Source organism: Epinephelus fuscoguttatus, linkage group LG15 (assembly GCF_011397635.1).
Source record: "Epinephelus fuscoguttatus linkage group LG15, E.fuscoguttatus.final_Chr_v1".
NCBI lineage: Eukaryota > Metazoa > Chordata > Actinopteri > Perciformes > Serranidae > Epinephelus > Epinephelus fuscoguttatus.
The window spans coordinates 38,385,861-38,411,118 of record NC_064766.1 but is presented as its reverse complement, the minus strand read 5'-3'; the positions used below and the strand labels follow the sequence as shown (position 1 = coordinate 38,411,118).

General features: G+C 42.1%; 1 protein-coding gene across 2 annotated transcripts in view; it reads left to right on the top strand.

The window, feature by feature from the left end:
- The window catches only part of rock1 (Rho-associated, coiled-coil containing protein kinase 1), a 35,338-nt gene that overhangs the window by 7,900 nt on the left and 2,180 nt on the right, over window positions 1-25,258 (top strand). For both annotated transcript variants that reach the window (XM_049597742.1, XM_049597741.1), the window contains exons 2-32: window positions 4,461-4,542; window positions 6,482-6,582; window positions 6,746-6,883; window positions 7,036-7,211; window positions 8,218-8,302; window positions 8,500-8,644; window positions 9,454-9,592; window positions 9,848-9,939; window positions 11,362-11,521; window positions 11,932-12,007; window positions 12,166-12,254; window positions 13,211-13,259; window positions 13,514-13,649; window positions 14,028-14,119; window positions 14,226-14,472; window positions 15,661-15,767; window positions 15,865-16,015; window positions 16,760-16,920; window positions 17,034-17,218; window positions 17,964-18,033; window positions 18,122-18,225; window positions 18,367-18,532; window positions 18,657-18,750; window positions 18,835-18,923; window positions 19,029-19,220; window positions 19,313-19,478; window positions 22,492-22,562; window positions 22,698-22,786; window positions 22,891-22,969; window positions 23,154-23,415; window positions 24,951-25,158. In XM_049597742.1, the coding sequence (XP_049453699.1) occupies window positions 4,461-4,542; window positions 6,482-6,582; window positions 6,746-6,883; window positions 7,036-7,211; window positions 8,218-8,302; window positions 8,500-8,644; window positions 9,454-9,592; window positions 9,848-9,939; window positions 11,362-11,521; window positions 11,932-12,007; window positions 12,166-12,254; window positions 13,211-13,259; window positions 13,514-13,649; window positions 14,028-14,119; window positions 14,226-14,472; window positions 15,661-15,767; window positions 15,865-16,015; window positions 16,760-16,920; window positions 17,034-17,218; window positions 17,964-18,033; window positions 18,122-18,225; window positions 18,367-18,532; window positions 18,657-18,750; window positions 18,835-18,923; window positions 19,029-19,220; window positions 19,313-19,478; window positions 22,492-22,562; window positions 22,698-22,786; window positions 22,891-22,969; window positions 23,154-23,415; window positions 24,951-25,158 (4,001 nt within the window). The remainder of the gene's footprint in view (window positions 1-4,460; window positions 4,543-6,481; window positions 6,583-6,745; window positions 6,884-7,035; window positions 7,212-8,217; window positions 8,303-8,499; window positions 8,645-9,453; window positions 9,593-9,847; window positions 9,940-11,361; window positions 11,522-11,931; window positions 12,008-12,165; window positions 12,255-13,210; window positions 13,260-13,513; window positions 13,650-14,027; window positions 14,120-14,225; window positions 14,473-15,660; window positions 15,768-15,864; window positions 16,016-16,759; window positions 16,921-17,033; window positions 17,219-17,963; window positions 18,034-18,121; window positions 18,226-18,366; window positions 18,533-18,656; window positions 18,751-18,834; window positions 18,924-19,028; window positions 19,221-19,312; window positions 19,479-22,491; window positions 22,563-22,697; window positions 22,787-22,890; window positions 22,970-23,153; window positions 23,416-24,950; window positions 25,159-25,258) is intronic.

Genomic DNA, 25,258 nt, shown 5'->3' with positions numbered 1-25,258 from the left:
AAACAGTCGGCTGTAGCTGCTTAGGTTTCATATTTATACGTTGAACCTGATGACTCTGCCTTTTTCTGTGAGTGCATTTTTTTAACACAGTGCAGTTTTTTATGTGGTTACGGTGCTGCTGCTTGATATTGCAGGTAAATATACAGATAGACTGATGTATGATGCATTTAGATACACCTCTTAGAGTTGGACAATATGGCTACACCCTGAGACAATGTAAGTTTGTCTACAGGTGGAGATTTTTCTGTACTGTTGTTGCTATCACTTTAGTACCTATGTATGACCATTGTAGGCATTGCCAGTCAATGAGCAGAATAACATTATAATTCAGTTATTAATATGGGGGAATAGCCAAAACAGGCACTTTATTTATAAATACTTTCTCCACTGATTCACCAGAAAATTTGCTATATCACTATATATTACTAAGATAGCTGACGCCACAGCAGAAATGCAAATACTGAGATTTAAACCTTGCACAGCTGCTGATCACACTCAATGCTACACATTCTTACTGCATCAGATTGCTGATTTGATGTTGTACAGTTTGTTCCTTAGGTTTGATTTGTTCTGTTCAGCAGTTAAATCCGTGATTCTGTTTCCATGCTGCAGTGTTTCACTGTCTAAACCTGGCTCTTTTGTCACACTGCTGTTTCAGTAGAGGACTCGTAGCATGGCTGTCTTCCGATTTTTCTTTGTTTTTTCCTTCATTTGTTCTACTATAGGACCAGCCAGCCCCACATGCACCAGCCCTCTGCTCCCCTCCTCCTTTCCGTCATAGCGTTAGGCACTAGCGCTGATTGAAAATAAGGCTCACTATGTGACTCTGTACTCTTTTACTTTTTTCTCCCTTCCTTCACTTTTTGTTGAGAACTTGTTTGGCCACATACCTAAAATAGCTCTCTGACGTGTACAGTCCTGTTAAGGAATGTTACTGTGGCTGTCCAGAGTTCTCTGCGGCAGGAAGTTATGCAAACGTGCATTGCTGAGCACAGAGCCTTGTGATTAGGGTCCTGAAGGACTCAGTTCTTCAGCCTTTTTTTTTCCAGCCCAGGCTGGCTGGATACTGTATGACCAACAAGGCCCCTTTTCTCTCCCAGCCTATGGTCTGTCTTGTGTAAATTTTCCTTCCTAAAAGTTGACTTTAATTTAGGTTTGTTTTTTTTTTTTTGAGAAGATGATGGCTCTCAGCTCAGCCATGTGCGTTGATCACAACCTACCCTGTCATTAATTTCCCACATTCTGTCTACGTTGCTTTTGTTCTTCCCACCCCGCCATTCTTCACCTCCCATTTCTTCTTCTCCCCTCCCATCTGCTTTTTTCCCTGCTTCCACCCATCCCGCAGGGCTGGATGGGTGAGGGGGGTGGCCCTGACCTCCAGAAGCGGCAGAGTTACTTAAGAGGATTCCTCGCCTTGTCTGAGCTGCTGATTCACCATGTGTCATCATTGTTTTGCTCAGATGCAAAAAGGAATCCTCTGAATATTTAACAGAACATCATTCACAAGACAGGAATGACAAGATTCTTTAGATAACAGTGACTTCAGAGAATAATGTCAACAAGTGAAACAACGTTCTTAATTAAATATTTCATGGGCAGATGAGCGCTATTATCTCTCTCTTACATTTATCTCTTACCTTTGAAGAACTGTAGGCTAAGTGACCCGTGGCAGAGAGTCAGGAGTTGCTCATTTCAACATCTGGTTCACACCCGCCAGAGGGAATGCATAACAGTATCTTGTGTTCAAATGCTTGTGTGCCTGACTTCTTTCAGCCATCCTGGATTATGGAAGATTAGATTAAATCCAGCTAGTAGCATTTATGCTCCTGCCTAGCCAGAGACAATCTATCTTGTAATGTGTGTTTGTAGCTCTTGGAATTCCAAAGCTGTAGCTGTAACATCATAATTTGAAATAGGTATTTATGCATGCTCCTTTTTAATGTTATTCATCACCACCATCGTTCTTAACTCGTTTTTACAGCTAATAGGGACGATGCTGTTCAAGTTGTCGTGAAAGGGTTTCTAATGAGAGTCAGTGGATGTTGCAGCACTATATTCAGGGTACACTTATTAAGCACGCTGTTGCCCTAGTCATCAAAATGTATTTCGTAGCTTCAGTTACTTGTATGAGAATCTTTGTGACCAGGGTGGGGGATTTTGCTTTTGATCGTCCATTTCAAGTTTACCTTTTTACAAAAGCCGTCTTTTATGTTAAAGGTGCATTTTTAACATTAATATAGCATCACTATAGCAGCAACAATTATTTGCTGTGTAAAGATATAGATGAGTAATGGTGTCTTGAGCAGAGAATGAAGTCACTCACAAAGTTCCCACTTTGTATGTTGTAATCTTAGCCTTTCTGTTCTTTGTTGTGGTTCCAGGTCCAGCTGCGGGTGCATGTTAGTCCGTGTGTGAACCCCACTAGCGTGTTCCATAAAGTCTGAAACACTCTTTCGAAAAAAGTTGTGCATCCAGCCCATACGTTGCGCTAGACTTTTTCGTCGCCGGTCATTTTGACCGACAGGGTTATAAAAATCTGGTCATAATCTATTTTTACCAGTCATTTTAATTTTCCTTTAAGATATTCAAAGATATTTAGTTTTCATTCATTCGTTTTTAATAAATCCAACAAGCAAGTTATAAAGTGTGCATTAATAAGGACATGAACGAAAAGATGAACAGACATCCACACACCCGTGCCATTCTGGACACACTGGACGCAGAATCGAAGCGCAGCGCCCAGCAGTGGAGGCAGTTTTCAGTCTGCGTCCATGTTAACCTATCTGACTGTCCACACAGGCCACTGAGCAGAGCGGAGCGCCCGCGGAGGCAGTGCTTCAGTTTGGTGTCTGGTCTATTTTTCACGCGAGCCGCGAGCGCTTCTGTCAAGCTGGATAGAGCGGATCGTACCAAACAGGAAGTCGGACACAGAAAAGACGAGAGAATCCGGCCAATTTTCAAAATAAAATAACAGCACGCACACAACGTGAGGAGAAAATGTGTTAATCCAACACGCTCAATACATGGGCATGCAATGACAAATTGTAATTACCTTATAACGTTATAAAAAATGATTAAAATATGGAGTTACCCATGTTTAAAATGAAAAAAAAACAAGTACTTACGGGAACAGATGAGTGGAGTCGATGTTTAACTGGCGCGGAGAGCGCAGGAGAAATGCGCTGCCTGTGTGGACAGTCAAGCGTAATGCGTCCAGTGTGTCCAGGGCTCAACAACGCTACATGAAGCAGATGAATGACTTTTTCTCTGCAGTGTGAAAACGGCAGCCACTGATTGTGCACTCCGCCGCCATGTGGGCAGGGGTGGTAATTGCAACCGGTCAAAATGACCGATGGCCTTCAGATTTTCCAGTCATTGTTGTAAAAAACCAGTCAATGACCGAGAATATCCAGTTAACGCGACCCCTGATCCAGCCACTAGCTAATTGCTGCCTTACTGCTAATAATGCTGTCCCGACCCATGGTGGTGGGAGAGCAAGTATATGTAATGGCGCCGGTGCAAAAGGTTAACGGTGTTAGTTCTGTTAGCACTGTTGACTAGCTGCTCACTCACCTCCATGTTGAGAGCCGTGTGCAGACAATCCCAGCCCAGGCTCTTAATCATATATGTGCTCTGAATTTCACATACAGCTCCTTTAATACACTGTAGAGAAGCTGTAGAACTGTGATTTCTTTTTTTTTTTTTTACAGTGTCCATGTTTTCTCTCGTCAAGGTTTTCCAGCAGTACAGCTCATAAACGTGTTTCTGGTTTGCAGCTGACTCAAGCTCCCAGACATAATAACCTTGCTCAGAATGCATATGCTCTCTTGTGCAGATGTACACCTCCAGCTGTATGACTGTCAGTGTTATAACACTGACAACAGTAAAACCAGATATGTTTCCTTAGTTTTTTGGCAGTGGGCTTTGCTACAGTAAGTGATGCTGCAGCCTCTTATAGAAACACAAATGAGTGCTTGAGATATCAGTTCAGCCTATTCAAATATTTGTTTGAAATATTTGTTTAATTCCTCCCGTGCATTTTTTGATGCATGGCATGCATTTTAAAGATTTTCTGCTGGCATTACAACAGTGATTTGGTGGTCCATGGCAGGCGACATGCAAGACATGCTTTGAGGCGTCTTTTAATAAACAATTGCCCTTTGAGATCCTTCACTGGATCTGTCATTAATCACTTAATAAACTATTAAAGTTTACAGTCACACTAAAATCCGGATATTTGTAACAAGCTAAAACCCTCCTAGACATTATTAATGTAATCCAGTCTGGAAGCTAACTGCTAGCTTTTTGCAGAACTCTGTGTAAAGCTGGTCTTCGGAGGCCAGCTGCCTGACAGGACACTGTATTTGCTTTTAACGTGTTGTGTGTGATGTCGCTGCAGTGGTAGACACTGTAGCTTTGTTTGCCTGCATGCATGTTAACCCTTTCTCCTCTCCCTTCAGGATGGCTTGGACGCACTGGTGTATGACCTTGACTTCCCTGCCCTGAGGAAAAACAAGAGCATTGACAACTTTTTGAGTAGATGTAAGTGGCTCACATAATGCTTTTCCTTTAACCATGATCTCTCCATGTCTTCCACTTGAACCATTTGTGTTTGCAGACCCTGTTACATGCGGGTTTAAGCCCGGGCTCAGAAAAGAAGGCTGTTTTTGGGTCACCGCCTCTATGTAGGCTTGGACACAATAGGTGTCTGCTGCTTAGTGTCCCCAACAAAGGGGCTTTCATAAATGGCTGGTGACCCACATGATGCCGATGGTGATGGCTTCTCTTTTTTCGCAGTGCCCTCAGACTGGGGAACCCCATAACCAAAACAGATAGTGAAGCTAAACCTGGATAGATCTAGTATGACTGTATAGTTCTTTGCATTTACATTTTTAGGGAATGGCTGCCATCATATTAAAGTGTTTATCTCAGCCAGCAATGTCTGCAGTGGGGGCAGAGCATCAGTTTTATATTTTGGAGATGTGTCTTTAATTTCCTGAGCTACATATATACAAACATATATAATTTACCAACATCCACAACCAAACTAAACAACAAATGCGTACTCCCACTGCCTCTGATATAAGTGAGCACAGCCTTCTTCCTTTGTGGCATGTTTTGTAGCCTTCATTTTTAATTTTCCTCTGTTTGTCAAGAATACCTCTCCATCAAATAAATGTTGCACTGAAATCTGTTGAGATTAATGTGCAGCATTGATGAGGTAGTGACAGTTTTCATGGGGAAATGATTGCAGCTGTGTTTACACTGTGACAAAACTGTGCACTTCCATAGCAGGATGTGCACAGATTTTGCATGTGGGCCTTCTGTCAGTGCGTTTCCAATAATCAGGTATAAAATCTATTAAACTGCAATGACTTTAGTGAAGATGGTCATGAAATTGTTGGGACAGCCTGCTTCCATGAGACATGGCTGAGAAGAAATGCAATAGAGTTGGGGCTTTTTATCAGTTTGAGGAAAACAAAAATTCTGTTTCATATCTGTTCATCAACCCAGCCCACTGTAGACCCCTGGGCTAAAACTGCCATCACACATCTCCTCAATTATTCTTGATACAGTACTTTTGTGTGTAGCAGCCAAGTGTTGGAAATGCATTGATGGATGTAGACTAATGGACTAGCTGTCTTGTGAGACAGCTATTCCTCAGTACCATGCAACGCCTGAAGGGCTCTTTACTCTGAATTCTCTCCACCATGCATTGTGCTATGCACCCCGATCACATCAGCTGATTGCTCTACTGTATGTGTGCTGCCTGGGACCTACTGGAAATAATCCTCCACCCCATGCACAGTATATCTCTGTAACAGCAACATAAAATCCTATTTGTACCATTTCTAAACATGGTTTATGTCTTTTTCGTCCTCTGGGATTTTTCGTGATCACAGTGGAAATGACTCACTCTTAAATGTTCTTATTCTAATAACTCTGGCCTTGCTTTTTATTTTTAGATCTATTGAACTTGCATGCCCCCACATCCCCCTTTTCCATGACTTCCAGTGCCAGTTGTGACCCATGTGAATTGAAAATTATCCCCCCTAGTTTCAGCTATGACCAAATTTGGCTGAACAGTGAATATTATCTCCCAGAGGGGAGCGAGTATTGTTACATCAGGGAGAGACCGACTCTCAGTAAGCAACAAACTTTCCCCGAACTGCCTCTCAGCTGTGCAGAGACGCTGTGAGCTTTTTCTGATCTGTTTGCCAACAGGCTGGATGTTCCTACAAATGTCAGCCTCTGCTAAATGTAGACATTACATGACACCTAAATGATGTTGGGTAATAAAATCAGAGAAGCACTGAGCTGATCTTCATACAAAATGCAACCACTGGAAACTTGTCTCTCAGGCACCTTATACTGTATCAACTTGAAGGATAGGCCTTCTCTTAAAGGTCAGTGCAGCAACTTTGGCTTCTATACTTTCTATTTTCTGTTAACATTTGTCTCTACTTGTTTTTTTTCCCAGATAAGGAAACCATTAGTAAAATCCGTGATCTACGCATGAAAGCAGATGACTATGAAGTGGTTAAAGTTATTGGGAGGGGAGCATTTGGAGAAGTACAATTGGTAAGAACGCCACTTTGTTTGTATGTGTGTGTGTGTGTGTGTGTGTGTGTGTGTGTATTTTTTTTTGATAACGCGGTCTAGAAAGTTAAATAACAATATATTATTCAAGACAGTGTTTTTTTGAATGAGCCTAACTAGATTGTCACCTGCTCATCTTTTCCAGGTCAGACACAAAGCCACATCCAAGGTATACGCCATGAAGCTGCTGAGCAAATTTGAGATGATCAAGAGGTCGGACTCTGCTTTCTTTTGGGAGGAGAGGGACATTATGGCTTTTGCCAACAGCTCATGGGTGGTGCAGGTATGATGATCTAACAGTTGTGTAACCTAGCGTGTAGGCCACACATACATAAACCCAGCTGTATGTGTGGGTCTGAAATGAATTAGTAAGAGATTATTCATTTTTAAATGTATTGTTTTAATTAATTATTTCTTCTCTTTTCTATTCTGCAGCTCTTTTTTGCTTTCCAAGATGACCGCTACCTCTACATGGTGATGGAATACATGCCAGGTGGCGACTTGGTTAACTTGATGAGCAACTATGACGTCCCAGAGAAGTGGGCCCGCTTTTACACAGCTGAAGTTGTTCTTGCTTTGGACGGAATCCACTCCATGGGCTTCATCCACAGGTAAAAGCAAAACTTCTCCCTGTTCCCAGTCGTGTTTGTGTTTGTTGGTTTGGCTCTCAACTTGGCTGAAGTCAAACACTTGATGTGAGTCATTTCTGACGGAAAACGCTGCAGTATTTCTGACGTCAGTGAGGTCCGTAAGGTTTCATAAGCTGTTGGGAATTGCTTATGTAACCTCGTCCAAAGTGAACATGTAAAAATTTCTCTTTTATGGTTCTTGACCACTGTGGGATATGCAGAAGGATCCAGAAGGTGTGGTGGCAACCTGTGATCTAAGGGGGCTGTGCTAGTGTTCCAGCTATAGATGCCATGCTGCATTACTGCTTGTTTTCAAAACTGAGACTCAGACATAATGCTTTCCCAGCATTACAGTGTCATATATAATGTGTTTTTTCAGTGATTCAGAACTGCTGTCACTGTTGTCTTGTTTGTGTTAGCATTGATTTATATGAGACTTAAATTGTCTATTGCCTTTATTCAGCTCCATGATGCTGCCTGTAGATCTGTAATAAATTCTCGAGTAGTGGGGGATCAATCTCTCTGCACTGGACAGAGCCACATCTTTATGATATACTTTCTATACACTCCAGCTATACATTTTTTCTTTTATTAAATGGCTACTGATGTATTCTATACACTAAGCTCTGTGCACAGCTGCAATGATGGAAAATTCACACCATGACATTTGTATTAAATAGCTCTCTCGCTGTTTCCCATTAGCTTGCTGGAAGTAGTAGCGAAAGGAAATTTTTAGAAAACATAAATTCTGCTCTCTCAGTTCCCCGGCCTCCTTCATACCTCATTACATCTCACCTAGCACTGCAGAACACTGCGGCACCCTCACACGCTTCTAATTTGGAGGGCTATTTTTCCAAGTGGCACCCTCAAGCAGCTCTAACCTTAACTGTACACAGGCAAAGTCTAATCTAGTTTTCTTGTTATATGCTCGATGTATTGTTTGTACTTTGTGTACGTGTTTGATATCGCTGTATTTTTGCCTCGTCAGGGACGTGAAGCCTGATAACATGTTGCTAGACAAAGCAGGCCACTTGAAACTGGCAGACTTTGGGACCTGCATGAAAATGAACAAGGTATCACATTTATTTTCTGTCACAATATTAAATGTTATCACACCACATACATTATTAATATTTTAAGTGTGAGATTTTTAGTGATTTTAATGATTATTTAGGCATATGAAAAACATTGTAAGACAATTTGACAGATTCATTACTATGAAAAAGTTTTGAAATTGTAATGATTTTTAAATATTATTTTCCCTCCTCAGGATGGTATGGTACGATGCGACACTGCAGTGGGAACTCCAGACTACATTTCGCCTGAGGTACTGAAATCCCAAGGAGGAGATGGCTATTATGGCAGGGAGTGTGACTGGTGGTCAGTGGGAGTGTTCCTGTACGAAATGCTAGTTGGTGAGTTTTTGATCAAGTATTTCCTCTACAGGACGTCATTAAATGTTACTATACCTGTTTCATGAAGTTAATGTCCTACAATCACAAAAACCCAGGATCATTTCTGCCTTTCTCTACATTATAAAACACCAAAATGAGACTTCATTAAATTTTACTGCATATTTTTTTCCATGTTCAGTGTGTATGGCCCTGTTTACACCTGGTATTATGTATCTTAGGTGATTCAGTTGTAAGAATGGGCCTTACCTGGCATTAGAAAGTGTCCCCACATGCGTCTCAGGTGACCACTTGTGATCATATATCACTTCCCCTCTCCATATGCATATAAACACCTGCATCATTTACGTTTGCTAAGAGCAAATGCATTGTTTATTTTAACTGGTGGGAGGCAGCAATGCGTGTTTGTAAAGACCTTGGCGCACGGTTAAAATCAAAACAGTAAAGGTAAGGCATCTTCCTTGGCGTGTTCCAGGCTAACCGAAACTACTTCTTGTCTTGTTGTTTTGCACATTAAAACACAAGCAGTTGGGTAGGCGCTCCTTCATTGTGGCGCAGGACACGTAAGCATTCACACTGCTGAAAGAATGTGGCCATATGCAGCCCGGACCACCTCCAGATGTGGTCTGAGCGATCAGATCTCAAGATGCATTGAGGTCGCATTCACACCCATACTTAGAGTTCACCACTTGTGATCCAAACACCCAGGACGCATGTTAATAGCAGGCGTAAACATTGCCTATGTGTGACGCAGTTCTTACTGTTGACATATCAGTAACCCATGGCTCTTGTTTGTCTTCTGTTGTGTACAGGCGACACTCCTTTCTATGCAGACTCCCTGGTGGGGACCTACAGCAAAATTATGAACCACAAAAATGCCCTGACCTTCCCTGACGACAGCGATATCTCCAATGACGCCAAGAATCTCATCTGTGCTTTCCTGACTGACAGGTTAGATAGTGGCACGCTAAGCACTGCATTTTGAAGTGGGTCCTTATCATTACACCCCTGCCTTGTTTAGGCATTGATTGTTTCCCAGTTTAGAGGGCCCTCAGTGGAAAGAATCTTGATTGACATGTAATAACAAAGAAGATGTGTGTCATTGCATGGAGATATTGAAAGACTGCTTCTACTGGTGTTATGACAATCACACACTATTGAAATGATCAAGAATGAAACTAAGCATGTCCTCCCTGACCCCCGCAGAGAAGTTCGACTTGGCCGTAATGGTGTCGATGAGATCAAGAGGCATCCTTTCTTCAAGAATGACCAGTGGACATGGGAGAACATCAGAGAGAGTAAGAACACCTCCCCTGTTACTCATTATACTTTCACACCTCCCATTGCATTTGGCAGTCTGCTCACTATTACTGCAGTGACGTAGCCAACGATCATGTTTTCCATCTGACCTACTACAGACAGTTGCAGGAAATTCTTGTAGACGAGCCATTCATTCAGTATCCTTTCCAAGACTAAACGTGATTCCTGTTCAGAGGAATAATTGGCAGCACATCGTTTTTGAGGCCAGCAATGGGGAAGCAGTCCATGGCAAATGTTAATGCGCCGGGATTGACACTGGAGCAGAGAGAGATTAGAAATGTAGGGCTAAATCCAGGAGCTATAGTCAGTTCTTTAGTGGCTTTATATTTAATACTTTACTAGGCTGAAGTCAGCACTTCGGTGTTGGCCACCCCTGTCGTTCCACTGGCTGACAGCTCTGCTAGCTGGCTGCGTTCCCTTGTTTTAAAGAGGGTTTCAATAGAGAGCTATGATCCAGAAAAACTCTGCAGAGGAAAGTGAAACACTTGTTTCTGTGTCTTTTATCTATCTGGAAGGTCATCTACTTTAAAATACGAATAAGACAGACACATAAAGAGAAGATTAAGTGAAAATAATAGAGGCAGAAGAGAAAAACGTAGTGATATGAGCCTACAGATTAAAGATATACTTGCATTAATTATTAATAATTAAATTCTAGGCTTACTTTACTGCTGTGTTTACTGATATTTACCAAACTTAAACTCACATCACAGAGCATTATGAGCTTATGCCTCATTTCCACTGCATAGTTCAGCTCAACTTTTGGTACCGGGCCCTTTTCTCCGTTTCTTTTCCCCCTCATTGTAGATGTAATTCTCAGCTGATTGCCATCGCGACACATTATGAAACTGCACGGACATCATTTTCATTGTGACACTCAATGAATCCTTTCATTGGCAGCCAAACAGAGGAACATCTACACTTCATCAGTTGTGTGGCGTAGCTTTACGGGCTGCCATTTTTTAAACCTGGGTCAAATGAATAAAAAAAAATTGCGGCCATGATTGATGGCAACCTCGCTATTTGGCAGGATGTCTCTGTTGTGCAAGTGATGATTCCCTCTGACCAGTCAGTGGTCTGAAGTGTTGTAACTCCACCTGTTAGTATCGGCTCAGGTCGCTTGGAACCACAACCAAGGTGGTACTAAAAAAAGTACCAGGTGCTACCCACAGTGTTGGCTGATAGAGCCGTGCCGTGCAGTGAATGCAACATTATATTGATGTTTTCTCCAGTGTTTGTCCCTGTATTCAATTTCAATTCAATTCACCAATTATTTTGGGAGTGTCTTCTCAAATGGACTGTGCCTTTAACAAACACGGGCTTATTGTCCATAATGACCTGTGATGGCCTTGTTTATCTTGTATCATCGTTAATCTTCCATCTTTTCATGCCCTGTGCAGCGGCTGCCCCTGTAGTGCCTGAACTGAGCAGTGACGTCGACACCAGTAACTTTGATGACATCGAGGAGGATCGGGGAGAGGAGGAGACCTTCCCCATACCAAAGGCCTTCGTGGGCAACCAGCTTCCCTTTGTAGGGTTCACTTACTACAGCAGTCAGCAGTAAGTCTGCCGGACCGTGCTCATAATCAATGTGCAGAATGATTACTTTGGCACCAAACTGTCCACATAATTTCTTGCAAATAAAAATGCTGGGTTTTACAGTGATGTATGTATGACATGGTGCATTATTCAGTCAATATTTCATGTCTTAAAATGACTCGTGACTTTAATAGCAATCCGTAGAGTGCACTGTTTTCATGGTAGAAATCAATTTGTCATAGTAGACATAGTTTGAATAACTTATATCTGAGCAGATGTCACAGATGTATATTAGCTCCTGTTTGCCTATAAATGCTCCTGTAATTTATTACATTGTTATATACAGATAGTTATTCTACTGGGGAATTGTGGTAGTTGTAGTTTTCACTTTTGTGATCATGTATCAGTAATAAAACGATTTTTATTTCCAGCCTTTTGCGCAGCTCCAGTGCCAGCACAAAGGCCAGTGACAAACGTAGCAGCTCCACAAAGGAAGACAAGAGTCATGTGAGTAGCTGACTTTTTTTTTTTTTTTTTTTGTCATTTGAGATGGAGAAACAGCCATACTTCCATGTCCTCTCATGACCTCAGACTCTCTAAATGCAGGTGTCTTCAATATTAGTCTGTATCTATGAGGATCAAGAATTATTCATTGTGTGTTTTAGTTGGAGAACCTGCAGAAAAGGATCTACCAGCTGGAGGAGCAGCTCCACAGTGAGATGCAGCTGAAGGATGAGTTGGAGCAGAAATGCAGGTATGGACCCGAACTTTCATTTATACACGAAAAGGTAGCTGCATCCGTAGTCAAAGCACAGATTTAGTGAGATATTTACTTCTAAAGAGTGATTTATACTTGAACAGCAGACCCTACACCGTAGCCTACACACATGGTCTACGCCGTTGTGAGCATTTATACTTGTACGGTGGTGTGTCTGTGTCACTCTGTAGTTACACCTCCAAAACACTAGTCAGCGGCAGAGGTTTCTGTGCTGTAAAGTTTAGTTGATTTGAAACACACCCAAAACACACATTAAACACACATGAAACACGGCTTAATAGAGACAATTTCAAACACAAGTAGAAAAATCAGCTTCATTATAACTCGCAGCATTCACAGACAAACACTTGTCTTTATCTGGACACATTTTCCCCACAAATACAACATGCTAATGTTTTTAGCACAAGCCTATGGCATTTTACATTGTATAAATTAGCCTAGCAGCTCGTGGACGTCTCTACTCATATGAAACCAGGGACAACAGCAAAATTTACCAAAGGTAATGTTACAAAATTGGCTCTATTACAGCTCAGAAGGTTCACTAAACACGTTTTCCAAACAGATATAAGATTAGCACAAGCCTATGGCATTTTACATTGTATAAATTAGCCTAGCAAAGAGCAGTCCCGAAGTATCCCGAAGTATAAATCCCTGAAGGTTGCTGCGGCGTGTAGTTACATTGCTGGGGAGGTGCATGTCAGGCTACGGCGTGGGATACGTTGAGGCTCTACGTTGACGCAGAGAAAAAAAATAGCCATTTTATTGTTTCTAGGCAAAAAGGGCCATAGAGAAGTTAATATGAGACGGTGCCAATGTGTTATTCCCTGGTTGCATCATGTGTATTCCTGATTGTTTAAAAAGAGTAAATCACACTTCTGGTTAAGTAAAGTGTTGTGAAGTTAAGTGTCCTTCTCAAATTCTGTTCTCCACAGAACATCAAACACCAAGATTGACAAGATCATGAAAGAACTGGATGAAGAGGTTAAATGCTGATTCTTTTTTTTTTTTTTTCATCTTAAACATTCTTTTTATGGACAAATTATAAAATACTGATGCTGCTTTAATTGCATCTATAAAATGAAACTGCTTCTACAGCTTTTGTTTTTGTAATGTGTTCAAAAAGTGTGATGGTAGAATCAAATGTTGATGCTAAATTACAGTTTAAAATCAGGGGCTAGATTAAGGTTTGGATTCTTCCTGCCACATCACAGCTGCTCTGTTGTTCCTTGCCACAGGCAAACCTGAGGAAGAGTGCGGAGGCCAGCATGTCTCTGCTGGAGAAGGACAAGATCATGCTGCAGCACAGATTCACTGAGTACCAAAGAAAAGCTGACCAGGAGGCGGAGAAGAGACGCAATTTGGAGAATGAGGGTAAAGATAATGAGGTGCTGCTGACGTATGATTCAGACACTGTGCAATTAAAGTATAATTGCAGAGTGAAGCGCGGAAGCAGTCAGTATTTGAACATAGTTTTGTTGCATGTTAATGCCCTATGCTCTCAGTATCATTTGATCTGGTCAGGACATAGGCCCCAGAAGCATTAGCTGGCATCCTGGTGTGACCTTCATCCTGCTCACTGCTACTACAGATCTAGTTAACTGTTAAACCAGGCACATCTCTGTCTGACTTTCCTATTGATTTTCAAGCAATAAGCTGTTACAGAAATTGGGGACGTGACTTTGTTTGGGGTTGATTTGGGAGCGTAAATGAAGCCCTGCCTAATTTATTTCCCATCTGTTTTGTTCCTAGTGTCGACTTTAAAAGAGCAGCTTGAAGATATGAGGAAGATCAGCCAGAACTCTCAGGCCTCAAATGACAAGATCGTCCAGCTGCAGAATCAGGTAAACAATAGACTCATACACACACAGACACACTCAGTCTGGACCAGTGGAGGACAATGCATCACACTCAATTTTCCCTTCTGGTCCTCTCTGTTTCGATTGACAGATGGAAGAGGCCAACGACCTCCTGCGCGCGGAGTCGGACACAGCGGCGAGACTGAGGAAGAGCCACACGGAGATGGCCAAGTCAATGAGCCAGTTGGAGAGCTTGAATCGCGAGCTGCAGGAGAGGTGCCGTGCAGCGGACGGGGAGAAGGCCCTGCTGGAGAAGGAACTCCTGCTACTTCAGAGCAGCCTGGAATCAGAGAGAAGGAACTACAGCCTGGGCTCTGAGGAGATCAGGGAGCTGCAAGGTGATCCACTGTCACACAAATGAGGATGCTGACAAATGCAAATCCAACACCAGGGTGTCCACAGGTCTTTAAAAAATCTTCAAGTGTCTTAAGGCCCAGAAACACCAAACCAACATCAAAGAAAAAGAGGCGACTAAGGCTGACTGTTGCGTCACCACGTCTCCTGTGTCTCGGCCAAAAAATTGCCTTGAACACACTTCAGAGACTACAGCCAATAGTCAGCTAGCGCGTATATTCTCCGCCTTCATGAGAGGAAATAAGTCTTCATACCAGCAGGCGGCTGTAGTCTGTATCGGTCATTTAAAAGGGGAAACCGGAAGAGCAACAGGAAGGATTTAAGACGCTATTTAGCCAGCTAGCACACATCACAACCTGATGTTCAAAGAGCAAAGGATGTGTACTGTTCTCTAGAAAACAATAACACAAACATTTATGAACCGTTTCGCTCAATGGCTAAAAAAAAAACAGTCGACTAGTGTCAACAGTGCAGGACACACAACACAAACTAGGGCGACAGACACTCACTGACAGTGAGTCTTAAAGTTGCTCAGAAATTATATTTAATTTATGTATAATCTAAGGTCTTTAAAAGCATTCATTTTAAGTATCTAAAGCAGCATATATCGTAGTGATCTTTGAGTAAGAGAAAGCAGGACACTTAAATAGATATTAAACCATCTCAGTGTGTTTCGTAATACATCTTTAAAAATCTAATTAAGACATTTGAGACAGCTGCAGAAATCCCATTCTGTGAAAGCCATCCCTCACTCTCACACTGAGGTAGGACATGCTCAAGCACTGACGACGCCCACAGCAGTCAGATCAGTCTCTGATTTATCTGTCAGCTGGTTATCTTTTAATAGAAACAAGCCTCTGAAAGTCACAGCATTACAGGGGAAGGAGGAAAATTTAAGTCATTATGTGAAGGTCAGAACAGTTTGTCAAACAAGCATTAGGTGTTTTTGTGGTGAAACTTCTAGATAAGTTATTATGACATGGTGCCAGTGTGTTCTTTGTCCCCTGGTTGCATATGTATTCTTGATTGTCCATAAAGATAGAACCAGAGTTTTGCACACAGCAGTGTTCATGATAATTGTATTGAAAACAGACAGACAAAGCAATGGAAACGCCAGCTTCATAATATAAGCACCATAAAAATAACTGTTTGTCTTTTTTGTCCATTCTCAGCGAGGATGGCAGGGATGCAAGAGGACAACAAAAACCTGAAGCACAGCCTCTCCAAAGTGGAAGCGGAGCGCAAACATGCCCAAGAGAAGAGCAATAACCTGGAGAAGGTATACATGCAAAGTACAAGTAGTATTTATGTACGAAAATGCTTCCACTCTCAGCTTGCCTTCATGTTGTTTTCCTGGTCGTTCCCCCTCCTCACAGGAAAAGAACAACCTGGAGATCGACCTGAACTACAAACTGAAGACCTTGCAGCAGCGTCTGGAGCAGGAGCAGACTGAGCACAGGGTGACACGGGCACAGCTCACTGACAAATACGAGTCTATTGAAGAAGCCAAATCAGCTGCCACGAATGGTATGTCGGTCTTGTGTCGGAGCATGCCCTGCCCCACTTTATTTTTCCTTTATGCATTTTCTGTTTGGTTCCCTTTTTTCTTGAATCCTTCTTGAACTTCCCTGTCTCTTAATTTTTATTGCCTCTCCACCTGTATTTTAATCTTTCTGACCTCATCTTCCTCTTCCTGTTTCATCTTTGTCCACCATCTGATCAGACTCACCTGCAGGGGATGTTTGGGTGGGAGGAATTCAGGGTGTGTAAGCCAGTCAGCAAGTCAGGGCAACGCCTTGTTGCATATTAAAGCCAGGCTCTAAAGCAGTATTTTTGCAATAGGATGATGACTTGTCCAGGTGATTTCTCGCCTTTCAACTTGTTCATGCTGAAATAGGCTGATTTTAATTCCATGACTAAGTTCATTTTCTAATAATAGTTAAGGCTCATTATTGTGCATATTAATGGATTTAGGTTAAAGGCCTGTTTTTCTGGATGTTACACCACCATGCATTGACACGTTGTGTTTGCCGCTCCAAAAACACACTATTTGCAGTAGTAGAACAAATACAGCTGCCGAAATCAAAAATAGTGACAAAATGTGCATCAGCTTCTGATAATCTAATTTTGTATTTCACATTTGTTCTCCTGATAATCAGACATTTTTCAGATTATATTTTTACTGTGAAATCTGGGTTACCACTCTGATATTATGTCTTATTAGCAGTAGAAGATGGAATTGACTGTTTTTCTGTCACTGTCCCACTCTAGCTGTTCAGCAGAAGATGTCTGAGGAGACCGGAGCGAGGATGCGAGCAGAGAGCCGGGTAGTGGAGGTTGAGAAGCAGTGCTCGATGTTAGAGTTTGACCTCAAGCAGTCTGTGCAGAAGATGGAGCAGCTGATGAAGCAAAAAGAAAGGCTGGAAGATGAGGTAAGTAACCCCTCTCAATTTTGCAGTGACTTTAATGAATATATATATATTTTTAGCACTTGTGTGCCTTGTATCGGTGATATCTTACCTCTCTTGTGTTGTCCTTTCCCCAGGTGAAGAATCTAAGGATACAGGGAGAACAGGAGTCGAGCAAACGTGTTCAGACTCAGAGCGACCTGAAGAGCCGCACGCAGGAGGTTGACCGTCTCAGGTGTTCAGAGAAGCAGCTCAAACAGGAGATCAACACAGCACTAGAGAGTAAACGCTCGCTGGAGTTCCAGCTGGCACAGCTGACCAAGTGAGTGGCCATCCTGTACTACAATTATAAATCCATCCCAATTGTAAAACTGATCACTTGTTTTTGAGTGATGTTGCAGATGTTGTCCATCCACTTACCATCTTACATTGTGTTTGTGTAATGTGCATAAAATCAATAGAAATTATAATAAATAGAATAAACTCTTGGGGGGGCGATTGCCTTTTGGCTTTCCTGCTCCAAGCTATCATTATTCTGTTGGCCTTCACTATCAGTCGACCACTAGATGAAACACTTGTATTATGTGTGGTAGGAAATTAGGAAAATTTGCTGTTAGTTCCGCCATTGTGCCAGTTAATATTACTCTGAAATCAACTGGCAGCAGCACCAGCCAGAAACACTAATTTTCTGTTATTGCTGCACCGGCCGGTAATGCTCTTTGGAAGTCAAGGCGCAAATTGCCCTACAATTGCCTGCTATTTCCAATAAGTGCTATTATTCCAGCTTAGAGGCTGACTATGCCAAAGCTGTTCTGCAACAGTGTTTATATCAAAGGATTAGAGTTTAGAGTCCAGCTCCATCCACTCCATTGCTAATCCTCTGGCTAGTGCTGCAGCCAGTGCCGCTGGTTGTGCTGCTAGTTACATTTTACTACAGGGGGCAGGCTGAGAGACTGGCTTTGCTTGCCTGGCTGAAGAGTGTTGTTTGGAAAGTGTGGGGAAATTACCTAGATGCCTAGAATGAATGAAAATGAAGTACTTAATGTATTTGGTTGATGTGTCAACAGACAATATAGAGGCAACGAGGGACAGATGAGGGAACTTCAGGACCAGCTTGAGGCCGAACAGTATTTTTCTGTAAGTATAAATCTCAGTTACTCGATGTCTCTGTCCTCTTTATTAATGTGAATGCCACTGGCTGAACTATCTGTCCGTCCTCCCTCAGACGCTTTACAAAACTCAGGTCAAGGAGCTAAAAGAGGAGCTTGAAGAAAGGAACCGGCAGGTACAAGAGGCTCATAAAAAGGTGCAGGAGTTAGGCAGTGAAAGGTAAGAGACTCCAGGCCATCGCTTTATTGATATAACCACCCAAATATAAGCTGATGGTTTTGTGTCCTATTGTTTTGAGTTTTATTGTGTCTTGTGAGAGCAAACAGCAAACTTATCAAATTTCTTTTATCCTGGACAAAGGGACTCCCTGTCTGCCCAGCTGGATCTGACAGTGACCAAGGCCGAGTCAGAGCAGCTTGCCCGGGCGCTGCAGGAGGAACAGTACTTTGAGCTCAGCCAGGAGAACAAGAAGGCAGCAAGTAGACATAAACAGGAGATTGGGGAGAAGGACTCTACTATTGCACGGGTAAGCAAATTCAACACCATTATTTTATCTCCCCCCCCCCACCTTGTATGTTTAGTGAGATGCAACTTTACTGTCTCAATTTTGAGTGGGGAAAAAAAATGACAATATTGAACATTTTTTGCAGCTGGAGGAATCCAATAAAACTCTGACCAAAGATGTGGAGAACCTCAGCAAAGAGAAGGCTGAGTTAAATGAGAAACTCAGTACTCTGGATGAAGGTACTGCCCCTTTGTTGACCTTCATGTTTCTTTGCTGCATTATAATTATGTTGTTGCACAGGCTGACTCTCCTTCTCTCGACAGAGTATGCAGCTCAGAAGGAAGAGATTGTAAATACAATCAAGGCCAACTATGAGAAGGTCCTCAACACAGAGCGCACACTGAAGACTCAGGTAAAGACGCACAGTTTGAGTCAGAAGGTAACTACAAACACGAATAATGCAAGTGGAGAATGGTGGCTGATGCTTTCCAACTGTTTTCCTACATTAACTTATCAGGCGGTGAACAAGCTGGCTGAAATCATGAACCGCAAGGACATGAAGCTGGACCAGAAGAAGAAGGGCAGCACTGCCGACCTGCGGAAGAAGGAGAAGGAGAACCGTAAGCTTCAGCTGGACCTTAACCAGGAGAAGGAGAAGTTTAACCACATGGCCATCAAATATCAGAAGGAGTTGAGCGAGATGCAGGCGGTACGTTGAAGAGTAGTCAGAACACCACAGGCCTGTAAAATCAAAAATTTCTCTTGTGTTTTAACCCCAAATTGTGGCTTTTCTACAACCAGCAACTGGCAGAGGAATGCACGTATCGCAACGAGCTTCAAATGCAGCTGGACAGCAAGGAGAGTGACATCGAGCAGCTTCGGGAGAAACTGAACGATCTCCAGCAGCGCATGGATAACTCTAGTGTCACCAGCTTGCAGACAGATGAGACTGACAGCAACATCGCAGGTAGGGTCACCGCAGGGCCGAATGAGACACTGCTGTTTGTACTTTTACTATCCATAAGTAACTCAAGTCTTAAATGCAGGATTCCTCTCAGACCGCTATGTGAGAAGAGTTTGGGAAATTTAAGGGCATTTAAATAGTCTTGGAGTTGCATAGAAACACAAAGTGTTTTGTTCAACACAATGAAAGCTGTGTTTAACAGGGCTGCCCCCTAAAAGTCGACCAAACGTTAGTCGACCAGAAAGGTCATTAGTCAGCAAGATTTTATTGGTCGCTTAGTCGCAGAGAATCAAACAAACAAACGTGAAACTATTAGGAGCTGTGCCTTGTCAATAAAAAAAGTCAGGTTAATTTCCAGGGCTGGTACCTGCGGTTATTCCACAGGCTAGTTAATAACATGTCGGGCAGGAAATCCAAAGAGTGGGATCATTTTGAGAAGGTGAAGGACGAACCCAAGGTGATAAGTAAACTCATCTTCATTGGTCGACTACAAACATGACGTATCATCTGAAACATGGAAGTAGCTACATGCCCATTAGCCCACAGCGTCATTAACAGGCGGCTCGCTCAGTGTGTGACGTGCACTTGGAGATAAAATATAGGCCTATATTAATGAAGGTTCATTAGTACGGTTTGTATTTCTCTGTAATGTAGCACAGTGTTAACAATGTTACTGACACTATTCTTTCTCACACCTTCAACTCAAACCACCAAAATATATCATTTCATCATTACATTAATATTAACATGCGGGTGACGAGTCGAGTAATGGCGACTACTGGTCAACTAGGAAAATTCTTAGTCGGGGGCAGCCCTAGGGTTTAATATGTTTTACCTTGTGGATGCAAAAACCCACTAACTTGTGAGCCATCCATGTTGCAGTCATGAGAAAGAAAGCAACAGAGGCCCTCTTGTTTTTGAGCATCAAATTATGATAAACATGTTTAAGAAGGAAAGACGTTAATACCACACTTTACCCCTCTCCTCCTCGTGTTTCCGTGTAGTAACATGTTTTTCAAATATGTGTAAACTTGCCAGGTTTTGGTTACAATAGCTGGTACAAACAAAGTTCCTAAAAATGCTCTCATAGGAAACTGACAAAAAAATGTAAAGGACCAGTGTTTAACGTCCGCTTAACACAAGTATGAGTTTAAATGGTTATGTTTGTATTAAGTGAGCTCAAGTTCAGACATGTGTACATTGTCTCATTAACAAAAGGTTGTACTTTATTCAAGGGCTGGGCAATAGAGGTAAAATCAAATGCCACAATATTTTTGACTGAATACCTCGACATGGATGTTGCAACGATATTGTAACGTTGACTTAGTGCTTTCACACAATATTTACACAGCAAGATTTATAATAAATAATCATCAGTAATGTAGATATGATAATTTAATGAGTAAAGGCAAATAATAGAACAGCTACAAAGGCCTGGCCAGCTTAGAAAATGACATCACTTTACTGTAATGCAGCTTTTTAAACCAGGAACAAACAACAGTTACAATATTATGGTATCCAAAATCTAAGACGATATTTAGTATCTTGTAATGATCTTGATATAATGTCAATATTTTGCCCAGCTTTGTTACCTTTGACATCTGAACATTCTTTCAGGTAACATCAGTCTGTTTCTCAGTTTTTTCATTCTGTTCGTGAGCAGTGTTTAATCTGTGCTCTCAGGAATGATTCACTGTAAGCAACCTTTTGTATATTTAAGACAGAGCAGCAGATGTTTATTGAGTGCCGTTCAACAGGTGCCTGTGGTTAGCTTTAAACTGAGGCAGTCTCCCAATTTAGGTTGTAAAGTCACACTGCCATACTTACAGCTGTACAATGATTAACATCTGTTCAGATTTCATAGTACTACCGTCTGCTAACACATTTCATTATTTACAGTTAAGCCTGATTCTAGATGTTTCCATATATGCTGGTGTCTGTGGTTAAATCATTCTCTCTTTATTCCCCTCATGTCCAGTCGGTTCTCCTTGCTCTTCTTATCTTTGTAACGTCTATTCCTTTCCCTCTGTGAGTAACTGTGTGGACAAGCCCTTCTTGCCTGGCCTGTGTGTCTTTTTGCCCCTGATTTTTTATTTTTTTTTTATTTTTAAATATTCTTTTCCCCGGGGCTCAGAAAGCCATCTCTGTTAGTGGTATTCAACAAGACTTTTGAAAGAAGTGGAGTGGAGAGAAAAATATCAGTCCAAATTGTAAGACTATCTTGAATGGGATGTTAAGCAGTGAGTTGCTTAATGTCACCAGGTCAGCACCAACAGTGAGGTAACCACATCAGACCAGAGGTTATCATCATACTAGGCTGCGCCCTGTGTGGGGTTTACCGCCTCACTTTCAGCACCTTTCAAAACGTGTCTTGAAACTGAAACGGCTGTTTTTGATTCATGGCACTGTGTGCTTCAGACACTCTTATTGTTTTTCTGTCGGCATGTTCACCTAGAAGTACTGCTCGTTTGGACACAAAGACTTCCTCACACTGTAGACAAGCCCCCCTTTAATTCACTGTTCCTGTTTAACTTGTGTTGTTTCTGCAGCATGCTCTTGAAATTATAATTTTACCACCAAATATTAAATATAACCTGCAATGTACATGGTTGTTTCTGTGAAAGGAGTGAGTGATCAAGCTAATTGAGAAAAAATACTAATTCCTGCTGCATAATTCTTATTAAAGAGCTTTTAATATAATTTGAAATGATAAAACGTTACATGCTCTGCTAACATGTTGTAAGAAGGACTCACCCTCCTGCATGGGGAGTGTGTCGTAGCAGCATGGGACATCTAAACTCATCTCTAATCACCTACTCCAGTGCAGTTCCCTTAACGCTGGCAGAACTCCTTCAGGGGTTCACTTGGTGTCTTGAAACAATTATGACCTTTGTCACTTAACTTTTTTTTTCTCCAGTTGAGTTTGGATTTAAACACTGCATGACCTGTTGCCCCACAGTGCTTTCAATTCACTGCATTGCTCTCTAAGTTCTGTTTCTTCTCGGCTGCTTTTCAGAATCCAGATTGGAGGGTTGGTTGTCCATTCCTAACCGTGCTAATATCAAGCGATACGGATGGAAGAAGCAGGTATGTCGTGTTTTAGTTGGTGCTTCCTCTGCGCACCTGCATTGTGTTGAAGTCTGTTATGGTTTGTTGAGAATGCTGTAAACCCCTTGGGGACAATATCCGTCTTCCTCTCATTGTCCTCTTTTATACTCGCAGTATGTGGTGGTGAGCAGCAAGAAGATTCTGTTCTACAATGATGAGCAGGATAAGGAACAGTCCAACCCCTCGATGGTACTAGATATCGAGTAAGTATTTGTTTCTGTCTGCTCCTTTTAGTTATTCACAGAGGTGATGATGCAGGGGTTTTGTTACTGATATCTAATTGTTAATTTTGTGCCTTCTTGTGCAGCAAACTGTTTCACGTGAGACCAGTCACACAGGGAGACGTGTACCGAGCTGAGACAGAAGAGATTCCAAGAATATTCCAGGTTAGAGGCTCCTGCCTGTGCTGGAGATTTCTCTAGATTTTCATATTTGCATTCTGCCTATATGTCTGATGTCAAAATGTCAAGTCATTCTGCGGAGCTCTGCCCAGCCTCAGAAATGCTTATTTTAGTGCAGATTATTTTTGACAGAGGCCCTCTCTCTCTCTCTGTCTCTGTCTGTATACAGATTCTCTATGCCAATGAGGGAGAGTGCAGGAAGGAGGCAGACATGGAAACAGTCCCTCAGGGCGACAAGACCAACTGTCTCCCACACAAAGGCCACGAGTTCATCCCCACGCTATATCACTTCCCTTCCAACTGTGAGGCCTGCGCCAAGCCTCTGTGGCACGTCTTCAAGCCGCCTCCGGCCCTGGAGTGTCGCCGCTGCCACGTCAAGTGCCACAAGGACCACCTCGACAAAAAGGAGGATGTTATTGCTCCTTGCAAAGGTAAAGTCCTGTCCTTGGCAGTCTAAGCTGTTATGATGAATAAACATTTTTATTTCTCAAGAAGACGAGCGGTCGTTAACTGTAAATGTTTTCATGGTACTTAACAGAAATGTATGAGCATTGGTGATAGTCCCAATGACTCTTGAGGAGTTTGAGTTAAAATGTGGCACACGGGCCACCTGCAGCTTTTGTAGCTTAAAGATCACCTGTGGAGTTTCCTTGTAAACAGACCAGAGTTCTTTTTACATTCAGTGTGAAGCGAGATTTATACTTCTGCCTCGAATCTACGCTGTACCCTATGCCGTACCCTACGCCGTAGCTTGACATGCACCTCCCCAGAAATGTAACTACACATCGCGGCATCGCAGACCTCCTGTCTGTTTTTGTAAGCTGAAACCATTCTCCTCAGTGGAAACAGAGTGATTATTTACTTTAATTTTACAGATAAGAAACAATAAATTGTGAAGACAACAAAGCCTCCACAGAATAGCATTTGAAGTCTTGTGTGTGATTCATCTCAGCTTCATATGAGCAGAGGAAATCTCCGCTAGTTGCTAGGCTAATTTATACATTGTAAAATGCCATAGGCTAGTTAGTTTGGAAAACATTTTGGTGAACCTCGTGAGTTGTAATGGAACTGAATTTTGTAACGTTACCTTTGTTAAATGTTGCTGTTGTCCCCGGCTTCATATGAGTAAAGAAAAAAGTTAGCCACTAGGCTAATTTATGTTAATGTAAAATGCCATAGGCTTGTGCTAATAACATTAGCATGTTGTATTAGTGGGGAAAATGTGTCCAGATGAAGACAATTGTTTGTCTGTAAATGCTGCGAGTTATAGTGAAGCTGATTTGTGTTCTTGTGTTTGAAATTGTTGCTATTAAGCCGTGTTTAAAGTGTGTTTTGAGAGTGTTTTGAATCAACTAAACTTGACAACACTTCACACACACCGTGCTGCCGACTAGTGTTTTGGAGGTGTAACTGCAGAGTAACACAGACACACCACCGCACAAGTATATGCCTACGTGTGTAAGCTACGACTCTACATAGAGCTGATGCATAATTATATATCCCGCTTTACCCCCCAAAATGCATTAAGGGTATTCCTGAGGTCTAACAGACATGCTGAGTGCATTTCTGTCCTCACAAAACATTGCCTTTTTCAGTATTTAAAGTGTGAAGTAGAATTTCATACCTTTGGCACAGCTTGTAATGTGTCATCTTTAGTTAAAGAGCATCTTTAGTAACTCTTTTTGCTGCTACCTAATGTTCTTAATGGTGCATTAAACTCCTTATTTGGTTTATTTGCTTTTGAGTAGATGTATAATCAGTGAGTTCATAAACACACAGTCACACACTTAACTAACTTTACCATGAGTCGATTAATCTTTTGTCGTGAACTGTCTCTGGGTCTGTTCATCAAGCAAAACAAGCTATTTCTATATGTGTCAGTGGTCAACCTCGTCATGCAGGCTAGTTCTGAGCTCATATTTAGAGCTGATTCTTGATCTGCATCACCTTGTCTCTTCCCCTGCAGTAAACTACGATGTGACCTCTGCCCGCGACATGCTCCTGCTGGCCCTGACCCAGGATGAGCAGAAGAAATGGATCGGCCACCTCGGAAAGAAGATTCCCAAGACCCCACCATCCACATTTTCAAGAGCCTCACCTCGTTCTATGTCCACTCGCTCTGGACCAAACCAGTCCTTCCGCAAGAACCCTAAAAGCAATACAGGAAAGCTGAGGTAACTTGACAATTTGTGACTGTCGTCTAGGCTTTTATAATGTAAATGCACGGCGTACAATAAGGCACTGTGCTATTGTTTTAGGCAGTGAGAGAGGGTG